This window comes from Psammomys obesus, unplaced genomic scaffold (assembly GCF_907164565.1).
Source record: "Psammomys obesus unplaced genomic scaffold, mPsaObe1.curated_primary_1811, whole genome shotgun sequence".
Taxonomy (NCBI): Eukaryota; Metazoa; Chordata; class Mammalia; order Rodentia; family Muridae; genus Psammomys; species Psammomys obesus.
Genome location: NW_026585644.1, coordinates 38,660,661 through 38,676,400, shown reverse-complemented (window position 1 = coordinate 38,676,400; position 15,740 = coordinate 38,660,661). Strand labels below are relative to the sequence as shown.

Below are 15,740 nucleotides of genomic sequence, written 5' to 3'. Positions count from 1 at the left end.
ATTCCAAGCAAGTGGCTTACAAATGAGCGGGGGTCAAGCCCCTTTTTAAGCTGCGGACTTCCTGTATTTGACATTCCTACACAAATGACTTGTGACCGCTGTAGTAATTTCACCGTCTTATTATCCATGTGTAGTTGCTCACTAAGAGGAGACAGTTGGACGAGGGCCTGTCTTCAGGCTGCTGGTCGCCAGAGTCTCAGGAGGTCAGTGACGATGTTCCCTGTCCCTGAGTTCACATCGTATTCAGCACTCCCTAACAGCAAGGGAAAAAAAGTTCCCATAGATAGAAAGCAACCTCATTCACCAAAAATGGGCCCACATGGCAACTGTGAGACATCCTGTACTGTACAGAGTGGAAACATTCAACTGAGGAATTACCTCCTCACTCTCCTGTGCAAAGCTACACCCTACCTCTTCCATTATCCTAAAGAATGTGTGCATGTCTCCCATTTTAAATTATTGTTTCACCCCCCCATTCACCCCCCAAAAAAAACTGTTATTAAGTTCTTTTATTATTTTTATTTTATTGTGTTATTGGGGATTTTGCATGCATGCACGCCTGTTTAATGTGCATGCCTAGCATCTGCAGAGGCTAGAAAAAGGCAGCAGATCCCCTGGAACTAGAGTTACAGACAGTTGTGAGCCAACATGTAGGTGCGAGAGTTAAGCCAATAAGTCCTCTGGAAGAGCAGCCTGTGCTCTTAACTGAGGAGCCATCTCTCCAGACCCCAGAAAAGAATTTTTAAATTTACAGCTCCACAATCAAACCAGTATGTTTACTATTCCCTTCCAGCCCTGATCCCTATAATCCTAGCCCCACTGTGGTTTACACTAAGGTAAAGTCATTCATCAAATAAGTATCTTTAAGAGACTTGATACATGAGTCTGACATGGAAACTCTTGAGAAGGAAGAAGGATATTATTGTCCGAGAGATCTCTGCAAATGGGCCGAGAGCAGTTCAGAGCAGCATGTTCAAGAGTGGCTAATATGCATCTAGGCTAGAAGCAAGGTGAAAACACTCACTGAGAACGTATCTGCTGGGGGAGTCCCACTGATGGCTTCGGCTTAAGGGTCAAGGTCATCTGGGCCACTGGACTGACCCTTGGTAATGTGTCTGCCTTCTTGCTTGAAGTACGCTTTGCTGCTTGCTCAGGAGCGACCCAAGAGGACCCAGGATTCTGTCCTCCGAAGACTGGTGACACAGTGTCCTGGGCGGCTGTGACCTCGCAGGCTTTGCCCTTTGTCCCTGGCTTACACACACAGAGCTGAGGCCGGAGACACATCCCTTCATTCTGGCATGGCGGAACACAGCTTGCTGCAGGAGACAAGAGAAGACGTGGTTTTGAAGAAAAGCACAGCAGACTTCACTATTTCCTCCAAAGGGTAAACAGTGATACTGGATGTTCCCCCAAGGAAAGCATGATGACTATGGTGATGGTGATAGCTAATACCTATCAGTGGCCACCTATGTGATAGGTACTTTTCATATATATATATACATGTATATGTATGCTATCATCTATACGTGCATTCACATATATGATGGTTGATATATATGTTCACTCATATATATATGAAAAGTACCTGTCACACAGATATCTTTATATATCATATATACGTGAGTGAACATCTCTATCGTATACATGTTGATATAATCCCTGGAAACAGTTTTAGTACATATTTTATTATGCCCATTCCATTGGTAAATGCAAAGTTTAAGTGGCTGAACAAAGATCAAACAAATCATTAGGAAATAGAAGAGTTGGCATTTGAATCCAAGTGAGCCGGTGTCAAAAGCATCATTCTTAAACATTGTATTGTAACTGTCTTCCCAAAAATACAAGACAGGTTTTTAAAAAAGCACCTTAAAGTCTCCTGTGTTGGTTTGAATGAAAATGGTCCTCATAAGCCCATAGAGAGCGGCACTATTAGGAGGTGTGGCCTTATTGGAGTAGAGGTGGTGCGTCACTGCAGGTGAGCTTGGAGGTGTCAGATGTTTTAAACCAGGCCCAGTGTCACTCTCTCTTCCTGCAGCCTGCCGATCCGATGTACAGCTCTCAGCTACCTCTCCAGCACCATGTCTGCCTGCATGCCACCATGCTTCCCACCATGATGATAATGGACTAAGCCTCCAAACTGTAAGCCAGACCCAACTAAGTGTTTGCCTTTGTTAGAGTTGCCGTGGTCATGGTACCTCCTCACGGCAGTAAAAACCCTAGCTAAGACATATCCTGGCATTGCTTTTAAGTTATACTCTGTGGCTTGAATTTAGAGTAAGTGTGTGTGTGTGTGTGTGTGTGTGTGTGTGTGTCCATACACGTATGGTCCACACACATATGTATAGGTATATTTTCGTGTGTGCACATGTGTGTTATAAAAGCATTGTATGCCTATGAAGAACAGAGAGTAACACTGGTATATCTTTCTCAATTGTTTTTTGATAGTATCTTCACTGAGCCTAGAAGCTATCGTCTTTACTAGCAACATCTAAAGACTCCCGACTCTACCCTTCTTTGTGGGAACTGGGATGGTATCACAGAAGCCCATGACCTTATCACGGGCTGGACAGCCAAACTCGGGGCTTCATGTTTACACAGAAGATGCCTTAGCCACTGAGACATCTCCCCTGGCCTTTACATTTAATATTAAAATTTTAAAATATTTAAGTACTTTTGCCAGGACTTAACCACAAACAATCTCTAACCCCTAGAAAAGACTTCTTCCACACATTCATGGGCTGCCTGTCAAAACTTTTCAGAGACTTAACTATCTGGTCCAGCTCACTGTTTTTGCCTAGAAAAAATGATGGCAATAAGGTGGCTGACCAGCAGTACAAGGTGGTACAAACAGGCAGTGAGCACTATGCCACTGAGACGTACCCAACAAGGATCAAGTTCCTCATCCTCTGTCTTCCAGGATATCTAAACTCTGAATCACCAGACCCCAGGTTTGTGGCCAGGCAGAGTTCTAAAGCTAGCTGGGCCATGGTCAGTGTTGGTGGATCTGAACATGGGTGAGGGATCCTGGGAGTTTTGAGGTCACTGACTTGAACTGCATTATGTAACGCCACAGGTTGCTGGCAGGTTCCAGCCAGACCCTTCTGTATTTGTCGTAAATCTTTTATCTGCTGCCCCTTTGCTGATAGTCAGCTTCAGACTTACACTCTTCGTCCTGAGAACACGCTACCAAATTTCCTAGCCAGTGCTGATTCAGTTCAGTCCACTGAACAGTTCCAAAAGAGAAGAGAGACATTATGTCTTAGGGTTACTATTGCTACAGTGAAACACCATTACCAAGAGCAAGTTGGGCAGGATTTACTTGGTTTACACTTCCCCATCACTGTCCATCACTGAGGGAAGTCAGGACAGGAACTCACACGGGGCAGAAATCTGGAGGCAGGAACTGATGCAGAAGCCATGGAAGGATGCTGCTTACTGGCTTGCTCCTCATGGTTTGCTCAGCCTGCTTTCTTATATAACCCAGGACCACCAGCCCAGGGATGGCACCACCCACAACGGGCTGGACCTTCTCCCAACAAACACTAATAAAGAAAATGCCCTACTGCTTGCAACCCAACCTTCCAGAGGCATTTTCTCTACTGAGGTTCTGTGTTCTGAGATGACTCTAGTTTGAGTCAAGATGACATAAAACTAGCCAGCACACATGAACCACAGGAGACTTGGTTATGAAGAACCAAATGTCCAACATCTAACAGCCTTGAAATCTATTAGTTTTCCTTAGGAAAAAAATGCTTTTCTCATCATACTAAGATATAACTACTATTAGTTATAACAAATAAGAAATGGCCCTTGAGTATCAGAATACCAGGCATCATTTTTCAACACAGCTGAGGAGAAAAAAAAAATTAAAGATGGAATTAGCTTTGTAGATGACATGACTTACATCAGTTAACCTTGGTCGGGTGCCAATGAGTATTTCAGGACAGTGGGATTGCTATAGCTTCTAGCTCTAAAATGGTCCCCAGGAGCCATTCCTTTATTAGGCTTCTAGAATTCAAATTCAAAAGCCAGGCACTTCTTGAGTTACTCAGGAGGCCAACTTGTCAATATCTCACTGACTGAGCTGAGATGCTGGGCTCCAAGCTCTTCCCCGGCCACTATTTAGGGAATGTCACAGGGCTGAATGGGCTCCACCCAAGTGAGCAGAAGCAGACAGGAGTGAGTACTGGACCAGGCTTTTCACCAGGTGCATCTGCCAGAGATCAGCCCCCAGGCACTTTCATGTATGCATTCTCTTCATGCTTTCAATTAGGAACATGTTTCAGTCTAACATCTGAGAATGATTTCCGCTCCTCTTTCCTCCCAAGGTGTCCTGCAAATAGCTACTAATCTCTCAGGCAGGCTGCATGACATAGCTTGCAGGAGCTGGTACCCAGGGCAAGGCCAAGGACAGAAATCACCCAATGCTGCACTTACAGTGACACAGGAAACTGTCTTTAGGAAAACATAAATGGATTAGAATGTAAAATGGAAGTAATTTGTTTTTCAATTTTTATATGTAATAAAAAAACAAAGAGAAGGTAATTTTAAAACACACACACACACAAATTAAAACTTTAGGCTAGGGAGATGACTCATTTGCTAAAGTACCTGATATGCAAGTGTAAGGACCTGAATTCAGATCCTTACTACCCATATTAAAATATCAGACATGGTGTTATAATCTCAGTATTGGTGAGGTAGAAATGGGAGGATTTCCTAGGTCTTACTGGCCAGCTAGCCTTGTCAAACTGGTAAGCTCCAGATTCCACAGGAGACGATCTCAAAACAATAAGTTGGGGTGCAACAGAGGACTACACTCAACTTTGACTTCTAGCCTTGAATACATCTACACACACATACACAAAGAAAACAATAAAATTTCAAAAATAATTCCAATTAGAAGAAAAAGAATATTCCATATATTACAATAAGTATCTCCAAAACTGTCCTTCTGCAGTAAATTTTTGAAAAAGAAGAAAATATTTCAGTTGTCCAACCAAGGCTGGGACAGGAGTCCATTGGAGAATGCAGCAGGGGTTATCTTGAACTGGGGCAGCAGGGACAGATGTCCCTAATGCCCAATACAGGCCCCAAGCCCCTCATTTGACAGGACAATGCCAAACTCGTGCCCTCCGATCACACTTCATTGTGCTTTTTTTTCCTTCACCATTTGCACAGTGCTACTCATATTTCAGGGGAAAGAGTGGTTGTCAAATTCTGGTGCCCAGGACAGAAGTATCCATGTTACGAGAATGCCTTCCCTGCCGAGACGTGAGCCACCCATGTCTACCCACTCCTAACATTGTCCAAACCACAAACAAAAGGACGATTACACAGAAGTTCAACCCGGGACACCAATGAGTTCACTGTATTTACTTAGAGCACGGTGAGAAGTTGTTCACAGGACCCTGCATGACTCCGAGGGCCTCTGTCTTCACCCGGCCTGGATGATGGCTTCTTCATTAACCCCTCCCAGCCTATGTGCTCTAGCACCCCCAGAGATGCCAAGAGCACATGCAATTAGAATTGCACGCAAATGAATGAGAGGGGTGGCCAGACCCTGGGATAAGGGGACCCTCCTTACCTCCTCTTCTATGAGGGAACATCGAGAAACCAGACCAGGATGGTCTCTAAGGAACAACCATATTTTGCTTGGAGGACAGCACTATACAATGCACAGAAACATTCCTGGAGAACTCTCTGGAAATACACAACCCTGGGCTGCCGGGGACTGCACCTATGAACCTGGAGCCTGACCTCCGGGGACTAAGATGACTGGTTCACGCCTCCCATGTGGGAAACACGGGCACACGGCATTTGGAAATTCTAAGCCACCAGGAAGGTTTTGAGGACTCCTGTGTACTCTCTGTGTAAGTCTGTGTGTGGTATACATGTGTCTGTGGTCCTGGGTGTGCCAGTGTGCTCACCTGTATGTGTGTGTGTGTGTGTATGTGTGTGTGTGTGTGTGTGTGTGTGTGTGTGTGTGTAAGCCAGAGGGTGACTTCACTTCTTTCGCCTCTCCTGACCTTATATTTGAGATGGAGTCTCTCACTGAAGCTGCAGCTCACTGTTTCCACCGAACTGGCTGGCCAGCAAGCCCCAGAGATCTGCCTTTCTCTGCATTTCCCTGAAGTACAGGACTGCAAACAAACCACTGCACCCGAATCTTACATAAGTTTGGGGGGAGTCTGACCTTAGCGCCATATGCGTTGTACCCACTGAGTCATCTACCCAACCCCCGGCTCTCTAGTCCTCAAACTGAAAGTTTGTTAGTTTCATATCATAACTGCTTTTGTACTATTGAATTCTTTAGTAGGACCAAAGCATTTGTTTTATGTTGCCCTTTAATTATAGCCATCGTGTTGAATTATGTGGACCACTACAATGTTAACAAAGTGGTTTCTTTTTTAACATACATTTATTTATTTATTATTTATTTATTTTATGTTCATGAATGTGCATGTACAGACACTGTAATACATGCATGGAGGTCAAAAGGCAGCTTCATGAGTGGGTTCTCTCCTTCCTCCATGTGGATCCCAGGAGTGGAGCTCAGGTCATCCGAGAGCCTTTACCTGATACTGACAAGAAAAAAATATCTCTGGAAAAAAGACTACTCCAACTCCATTGCATAATAATGTCTTCACTTCTGGCCTTGGTTTGTATGGCTCTCAATCAAATAATCTCCTGTCTTTCAAAGCAGATGCTGGCCCATCAAATTAACATTCGAAAGTCCAAGGCCTATGATAGTTAGCCCCTGTACCTGGAAGAACTATGAGGAGGGAAGCAAAGTAGTGAAGGACAAAGGAAAAGATCACTGCAGTGGGCTGGAAGAGCTGGGAGAAGTCCCCGAAGTTCTAACACAACTCAGTCCCTTAAGTTCTGACCTTAAGGAGTCAGGCTAAGAAACGCAGATACAATAGAGGAAGAAAAAAGAGAAGAGGAAAGAAGGGGAGGGAGGGAGGGGAGGGGAGGGGAGAGGAGGGGGGAGTGGAGGAGAGAAGAGAAGAGAAGAGAGCTACTAAGAGATATACAGTTTGTTGGAATAAACTAGAAATAGAAAGAAAAACCTGTGGTGAATAAAGTACTATGATCCTATGGGGGGAGGGGGGTAAGATGCCTTCTCAAAATTCAAGAAAGCATAGTGTTTGCTTCTACTTTAGAAAAAGAAAAAAATAAATAAAGTTTCTAAAGCCATTGTGGTGATGCATGCCTTAATCTCAGCACTCAGGACATAGAAGTTGGTGAGCCCAGGATACAGAATCAGACCTTCTGCTGTGGTGAAATGACAAGCCTTAGAAGGCTGAATATAAGATCTAAACCCTCTGCTGTGCCATCCTGGACAAGCAAGAACACAAGCCTGAATCCTGAAAGGGGTGAGGGGTGGAGCAGAAAAAAGAATGCTACTGTCAGAGACCTCCTTCAGGTAGCACTCTAGGAATTCTGCCTCGGGAGAATGATAGCTCTGCCCTGCAGAAGGGCAGAGCCCACCTCAGAAGGTGGAGCAGCTGGAATGCACAAAGCAAAGACTGGAGAAAAGGGACCTTCACAGAGACACACAAAAAGGCCTGCAAATGGATCTCCATCCATCACCTGATACAGGGTGAGGCCAGAATAGCCACATCAGGACCTGGATGTGGAAAATTCCAGATTTCCTCTAGGATGCTCTAGGATGCAGATCCACTTCTGAGGTACTGGAATCAGGACATGAAATGAAAATCCAGAAATAAACTCCTTTGAAAAGGACAGTATACAGTAAGGCAAGAGGATTGCTCCAGGTTCAAAGCAAGAGTTGGTTACACATCAAGTTCAGGGCTATCCTGAACCACAATGCAAGACCCTGTTAAAAGAAAAAAAAAAAAAAAAAAAAGAGATGGAGGAGGGAGGGAGTATGAAGTGAAGGAATCAGTATCTCAACATGAAAGTAGACAAGAGTACCTCCCACGGGAAAATGAAAATATATACAAAGTAAACATAGATGCAAATATCTAAATGAATTGTTGATAGATCAAACATGCCAATCTTTCAGAAGCAGAAAAGCAAATGAAATTGGTTCTAGAAACATAAGAATGGCCCTACTGTTAGCAGACCAAACAATGTAATTCCCCATATTAAAAAAAAAGATGATGAGAATTTGACTCAAGGAATGCAGAAAAGCTTCCAGTAATATCCATGACTTACTCATAACAACAAATAAAAACTGCTTGCCAACTTTGAATACACAGGGATTTCCTTATTCTGCTAAACAGTATCTACAGCAAATCCCACAAACAACATACCAAGATCCTCAGCAAATATTATAAGCACATTGCAGAAGCATTCCTATCAATGCTGGAAACAAGCCTAAATGTTCATCCTAACCCCTAACAGGGTCCAGGCAATGTGACAAAGCAAAAACAGGAAAAAGTCTTATGTATCATGCCAGAATACAAGACACAAATTAATCATCACTTGTAGTCTCTAGTTTATATATACGAATTACTGGAAAATCTACAAACTGTCATACCTGATAAGGAAGGTCAGCGAGAGCTAAGGGTGATGTCTTTCCCCACCACTCTCCATTGCCTTATTCCTTTGAGGCGGGGTCTCTCACTGAACCGAAGCTTGCCATCTCACTAGGCTGATGACCAACAAGCTCCAGGGATCTACTTGTCTTCATTTCCCAACTCTGCGGCCACAGGCACACAGGCCATGCCTGGCTGCTACATGGATGCTGAGAATCTGTGCTAAGCTCTTCACACTTGTCCAGCAAGCATCCTTACTCACTGAGGCATCCTCAATCCCAGGATGCTACTTTTTTAATTACATGATCATGTTGTAACTTCCCAGTTGAACTTTAAAATAACGCCATGTGCGTTTGTGGAAGCAATGTAAGCCTGCCAGACTTGTGTCCAACCTGCAGCCCCTGGGCCACATGCAACCAGCATGCAGCTCAACACAGAGCTTTGAAGTTACTTAAAGCATGCTAAGATTGTTTTTCAATTTCTGTTCACTTTTATAATTCCAAAGTTTAAACTTTGTAAACGGCAATGTCATATTTCAATGTCAGAAAGTTTGGCATATCTGTTGGCATCACACTAAGTTTATGACACTGTCCTCTCTGGGAAGGAAGGGAAGTAATACCAGAAGAAAACATAGGTCTTTTTCTGGGAATTTCATCTTACGGTTTTGTTCAGGGTTTGCCATTTGTTTGTTTGTCGTTTTGTTCTTTGTTCTTTGCAATATAGCCCAAGTTGGATCCCACGTTCCTCCAGCCTTAGCCTCCTGAGGGTTGATATTACAGATGTGCGTCATCACTACAGATGTGTACCATAGTTGGCTCAAATGACTTTTCTTAAAAAAAAAGAAAGAGGAGGTACTGAAGCAATGTCCCTGTGGTTGAAAGCACACCCTGCTCTTACAGATGACCTGAGTTCAGCCCCCTGCACCTACGTCAGGCCACTCAAAACCATCTGTAACCTCAGTTCCGGGGGCTCTGATCCCTCTTCTGTCCTCCAAGCCTCCTGGACTCGAGTGAACATACACACACATACACACACACACACACACACACACACAATTAATTTAAGAATGAGTATCAAATATAATAAGACATGTATTGACTATAGGTAATAGATATGTGGATGTTTGCTGTTAAACCTTTTATATTTTTCTACTTTAAAAAAAAAAAGTAAGTGTTTTAATTACCAAACAAAAGGCAACTGGGAACAAGGTAAAGGATTGATACTATAGTGAGGTCCGTCACAGCTGGCAGAAATTGCCACCAAGACAAAATGAACTCGGGGCTTGCAGAGTACCACCATTGCCAAGATCTAGGTGAGCAGGGTGGGCTGCAAAAGTTCGTCCATCCTCATGCTCCAGGCTGGCCTTGCATTTGTCATTTGATTTGTCATTTGAATCAGTCACAACTGGATCAATGCTCCATTTTGGGCCCAAATGGTAAACAGTTTCAAATTTCTCTCCACTGGCAGCTACTCCGGGTTGACAAAGCTAATCCTAAAGTTCTCTCAAAGTTCAGTGACTTTATTTTTAGGAAGCGACCCATGCCCTGAATCCCAGCCTCCTCTGCTTCTCATCTAAAAGCATAACCGTTGGTTATATTTAAAGCCTGCCACAGCCCACACGGCTCACTGTGACTCCCTGCCCCTTGCCTTTCTCTCCAAACAAGTTGCAGCATGTCTGCCGCATATGTCCTGGGTAGAAATGTGAGCTGAGCTGTGCCTTCAGTGATCTAAGACAGCAGGTGAGAAGTTGTTCCCTGTGTGGCTTCGGGACCCTGCCCAGCTGCCCTTTGAAGTTAGTCAACACGAAGGAGTATCAGATCACGAGAATCATACAGTAAGGTCACAAGTTGAAGACTGATCTAACTTCACCCGTACCAAACCCAAATAAATAATGTGATTTCCTTGTAAACAGCCCTGGGTGAGCCTCCTCCTCAATCCCTAAAGAGAAAATATTAACATCATAACCTCCCAATGACTGCTCTAGCCAGTCCTCTGCCATAATGAGGAATTCCACATAACTGAATATTCTGGAAAGAAGGACCACGTTTCATCAAGCCCTGAGTCGACTCTATGGAGTTTTGTCATCAGTGTGAAAATCCATCTGAAGTACTCGAGGCTGTATGTATGTGTCTGTCTGTCACACAGACTGTGTCATCATTCTGTCTGCTGTCATTATGCTCGCCTCTCTCTAAGTCAGACTGAAACATCTCAGACTTTCCTGACTTTCAACATCCACATGGTCTGCCAGTCTAAGCAACAACTTCACCAAGTTGGTGGTTGAGTGCGGCACAAGTCTTGGGGTGCAAGCCTCCAAGGCCGTGTGCAGAATTGCAGAGCCTCTTTCAGGAGGCTGCCTTCATGTCACCCAGCAGCCCCCAAGTGCTGTGAAAGGCCTCCGGTTCTCTACCCTGAGCTCAGCAGGAGCGTTTGATTTATTTTAAAATGGGTAGTTAACTGGGCTGAGATTATCCTTCCTGACACCACCAAGAACTGTAAAAATCACCCACAAAAAATAACAAAATTAAATCATGTTGCATAATGAAAAACAATACAGTTATCTAGGCTCTTTCTGGATTTATTGTTACTGTTTCATAAAGCTTGTTTTTAAGTAACAGCTGCTCACGGGCAGGGGTGAGTTAAATTCTGCAGTTTAGACTATATATACTCTTTAAAGATAGCAAAGGGGGTGCTAGAGAGATGGCCTAGAGGTTAAGCTGTTCTCCAAAGGTCCTGAGTTCAATTCCCAGCAACCACATGGTGGCTCACAATCATCTACAATGAGATCTGGTGCCCTCTTCTGGCGTGCAGGCACACATTTGGGCAGAATATTGTAAAAATAATAAATAAAATAAATCTTAAAAAAAAAATAGTAAAAGCAGGGAAATAAACCAGAAAGCAATTTTCAGAAAATACTGTTAGAAAGATAATAGTAAATATTATATTTAACAAAGTTAGACCAAACTCATTTCTTAAAAAAAAGAAAGACCCATGCTTGGTGGCAGAGGCCTTTAATGCCAGCAGGGGCAGAGGCAGGTGGACCTCTGTGAGTTCAACCTCCTTCAGGAGTTTGGTGCTTTTATGTCACTACCAGTCCCCATGTGGCCATTGTCCTCAGAGCTATGCAGGTTCCCTTCAAGGCAGGTAAGATCTCTGTATTTGAGGTCGGCCTGGTCTACCACAGCAAGTTCGTTCGGGGCCAGCCAGAGCTACACCGTGAGACTTTGTCATATGGAAAGAAAGAAGGAAGAGAGGGAGGGAGAGAGGGAGGAAGGGAAGAAAAGAGGGAGGAAGAGATAGAGGGAATTAAATTAAAACAAAGGGGAAAATGCGAGTACCAAATAAACCTGTGGGTACCGTCCAAACCAATGACATCACCCTAAGAAGTTCAACTAAGGAAGGAACACTGGCTACATTTCACACGTAAAGTGTCAGGAAGAGGTGCTGTTGTGAGAGGTACTACATCCTTTTTCTCCCCCGTCATATGTGTGTTTGTGAATGGAAGCTTGTGCTTGTATGGGTGTGAGCATGTGTGCATATGTGAGTGTCAACCCCGGGCATCTTCCTTGATTGTTCCTCTCATTTTTTGAGACAAGTTCTGTCACTGAACCTGGAACTCGTGCTCTGGGCTAGGCTGGCAGGCCAATGAGCTCCAGGATTCCGTCTGCCTGGGTCATCCCACTCCATTCCCAGCACTGGGATTAGAGACCTGTGCTATCCCATCCAGCTTTCACATGAGTGCTGGGAATCCAAACGCAGTACCTCATGCTTCCACAGTAGGCACCGTACTGGTGAGCCGTCACTCCCATCCTGGCAGCTTGGCAGTATGTTTCACGTGTGTCACAGCCTAATGTCTAGACATGTAACCTAACAATGTAAGAGGAAAATTACCGTGACTATTCCTATGTTCTGGTATCCTCAGCAGTGTTATTAACACCAACAAAGACTTCAAAGGAATTGCAAAAGGTTGAGCAAAATACTGCTAGCACGAAGCCATTCAAAATCAGAACTGTAGCATAATATGAGCTTTAAAAGTGTTGGGAGATACTCATGTGCAGTGGAATTTCACTATTTGCTCAGCCACTTCTCAAATACCTACAAGTTAAGCTCACTGGCCAGAGCATCTTCACTTGGCAAGCAATCTTAATACAGACAAGCACTCTATCCCCAAATCCCCAAACACTCCAAAAACATGGAGGCTCTAAAATCCCAAACTGTTAAAGTACCAGCATGATACCACAAGCAGAAAACTCTACATCTGATGCCGTATGATCGATGGAACCAGGGGTGTATGAAAAATAATCGCATAGTACAACTTTCAGGCAACGAATGTAACGCATACGTGAAACTTCAGTAAAATCCATCCTCGGACTTGAGTCCAGGCCAGAAGACACTCCATTCTTCCTATGCAGATATAACAAAATCCAGAAAAAAAAATCCAAATGCAAGCATTATGGATCAGGGTTAGTCAACCTGAATGGCAACTAGCCAAAATCCTTCTTGGGAGTGTCCAGTGACAAAGGGCTGAGTGTCAGTCAGTGGCAGCAGCTGAGCTTCGGTCACAGGCAGCGAACTCAAGTGAGGTACAGTGCCAGGCTGAAGCCAATTCAACTGTACTGTCCAGAAATGTCACCTGCCCACATTGAAGGCAGGAGTTCTCAGCTGTGCTCCCTGGGGACTGCCTGATTTGTGAGTCATTCTTTGATCAATGAAGCAAAGATTAAACCTACCCAAGGTTTTTCCTTTTACCATTAATGGAATAAATTTACTTTGTGCTTTCACGGTAGTAAATGCTGGTACATAGCTGGTTAAAGCAAGAACCTAACGATTTTGGAGTTTACAGACTTCAATAATGATGTGCATAAAAATCATTCTGGATGTCTAGGGAGAAGACAGAAAACTTTTAAATAATCTTTAAGCTTGTTTTAATACCGTCCATACTATCTGCATTCATTGTCTGAACATTGAGCCCCCCTATTAAATGCTAGCTTTAAGCCATGAATTTTGGGTAAAAAAGATGGAGAACTGTTTTGCAGAAAACCAGAGTCCAATACACACAAAAAAAATTATTAATCACTACATGGAGCTGGAAATTAGGAGATTTAGAGTGCTTGTTGAAGAGGACCCAACACCTGCAAAAGGCAGCTCACAACTGCCTGTGCTTCCAGCTCCAAAAGGCCCAACACCCTCTCCTGGCTTCCGCAGGTACAAGCACACATGACACACACAAATCCATATATATACAAGAGGTCCTTAATTTGACAATGAATCACTATCTGTGAGTTATTATATTAAGATAATAATGGAGGCCGGTCAGGGACATGAATCTGTGGGTAAGAGTGCTTACTCCATGCATAACATCATGAGTCAAATCACTGCTACCCACATAAAAGCCTGGGTGTGGTCCCATGTGCCTGTAATCCCAGAGCAAGGTGAGGGGCAAAGGCTAGAGTAGTGTGTGTGTGGCGGGGGAGGGGGTCCCCCAGGTCCAGTGAAAAACACTGTCAAGGGCAGAGCGATAGGACAGGACACCCAATGTCCTCCTTTGACCACCATGTGCACACACACATGCACACTTTAACTAAAATAAAATCTAAAGGAGATCATCGTAAAAGAAAAGATGCAAGGAATTCTTAGAGGGAGCGAGCCAAGGACCAAAAACCTACAAGTGTGACCTGTCCACCTCCCTGCACAAGCTCATCTATTCGTGAGAAGGCGGGGTGATGTGTGTGCATCAGGTGAGGACAAGCACAGGCCTGAATCTGATGGGCCTCCTCCTTCAGCCCCATACCTTTAGGCAAGTTTCCCCTGTCCCTTCAGCAAAGCACTGAGCAAGAAGTCTGCCCTCCGTTCCACTGGACACTGCCACATACCCCAGGGACAGAACCAGAAGCAGGAAAACACACCCCTTACAGCCCAGACTAGACAACCAATGAGAAGTAACAACAACTGATAATCATAGAGAACAGGGTGCACTGTGGATTTCCAGGGGATTCATGGAGTTGGGGAAGATGCCTCTGAGACCATGAACTTCAGAGACAAACAAGGAGAGAGAGAAACAGAACGTGAACCCCAGCATTAAAGCTGATCTCTTGTGGCCTCCATCCTTCTCTTGCAGGCAGCCATCTTCTCCCTGTGCTGTCATGTAATCATTCCTTGGCACCTCTGACTAAATTTTCTCTTGGAAAGGCACTATTAATACTGGATCAAGGTCTGCCCTATTGACCTCTCCTTAACTAAACACATCTTAAAAGACCCTGTTCCAAGTGTGGTCTTCCCTGGAGCCCCGATGTGATATGAGTTCATCCTCCAAAGGTTCCTGTTCGAAGCCTGGGGCTTGGTGCAAAGATGTCCAGAGTAGTGGAGGGTGAGTGGAGGTATTAAGCCACGGGGGGTGGAGGGAGCACTGCCCTGAGAAGAAATGAAGTAGTCATCTAGGGATCCAAGTTACCTCCCACAGAGTGGGTTGCTGAGCTCCTCCTGAACCTCTGGCTTTCTGTCTCACTTTGTGATCCCTCTCAGACTTGCTCCCATCCAGAGGTCTTCTGTGTGTCCTAGTCAATTAAATAACATGTAAAAGAGAAATGTCCAGTGAGAGATATCCATTGCAACCATTTTAGGATTAAACCCTAAATCAAACATCCCACTGAACTATAGCATTCCTAATGTAGGAGATCTTATGATGTTCAAATAAGCCCACTGCAGTTCTGCAATCAATATGGCGCAAAAATTGCAAACATTCTACTCATAGGACCAATAGAGAACAGATAAGAATCCTGGAATGTGATACCATCATTAAAAGCAATGTTTAAAGAACTTCCAAGGACATGAAACAGCACTTATGGTGTAATGCCAACTTTGTTTTGAAGTTCCTACTTTTTCCTGATCTCCTGCCAATCAGGCTTGTACCTCCACCTCCCTGATGAATGTGATCTTGTCTGAGTAGTTGGTGACACTCAGGCTGCCAAATCCAGTGGGGACTTTTAGTCCCCTCCCTTCTTAGCATCAGCAGTGCGGGCCACGATGGACCTATCCCTCGTCCTCATCACTCCCTTCCTTTTACTACTGAGATGCCATAACTGACACCCACCTTCTCACCTTCTCACTGAATCCTCCCCAGACTCTTCTGGCTCCTCTCTTCTCTCTCTCTCTCTCTCTCTCTCTCTCTCTCTTTCTCTCTCTTCCCAACCTCTACATGTTACAGTTCCCAGGCTGCCTTCCTCACGGACACCGACC

At 44.3% G+C, this 15,740-nt stretch overlaps 1 protein-coding gene across 1 annotated transcript in view; it reads right to left on the bottom strand.

Annotated features, from left to right (window-relative positions):
- Nucleotides 1-1,020: 1,020 nt before the first annotated feature.
- The window catches only part of LOC129687634 (latent-transforming growth factor beta-binding protein 1-like), a 51,969-nt gene continuing 37,249 nt past the window's right edge, over nt 1,021-15,740 (bottom strand). The window contains exon 3 of the mRNA XM_055622113.1: nt 1,021-1,316. Coding sequence (XP_055478088.1) covers nt 1,021-1,316 — 296 coding nt within the window. The remainder of the gene's footprint in view (nt 1,317-15,740) is intronic.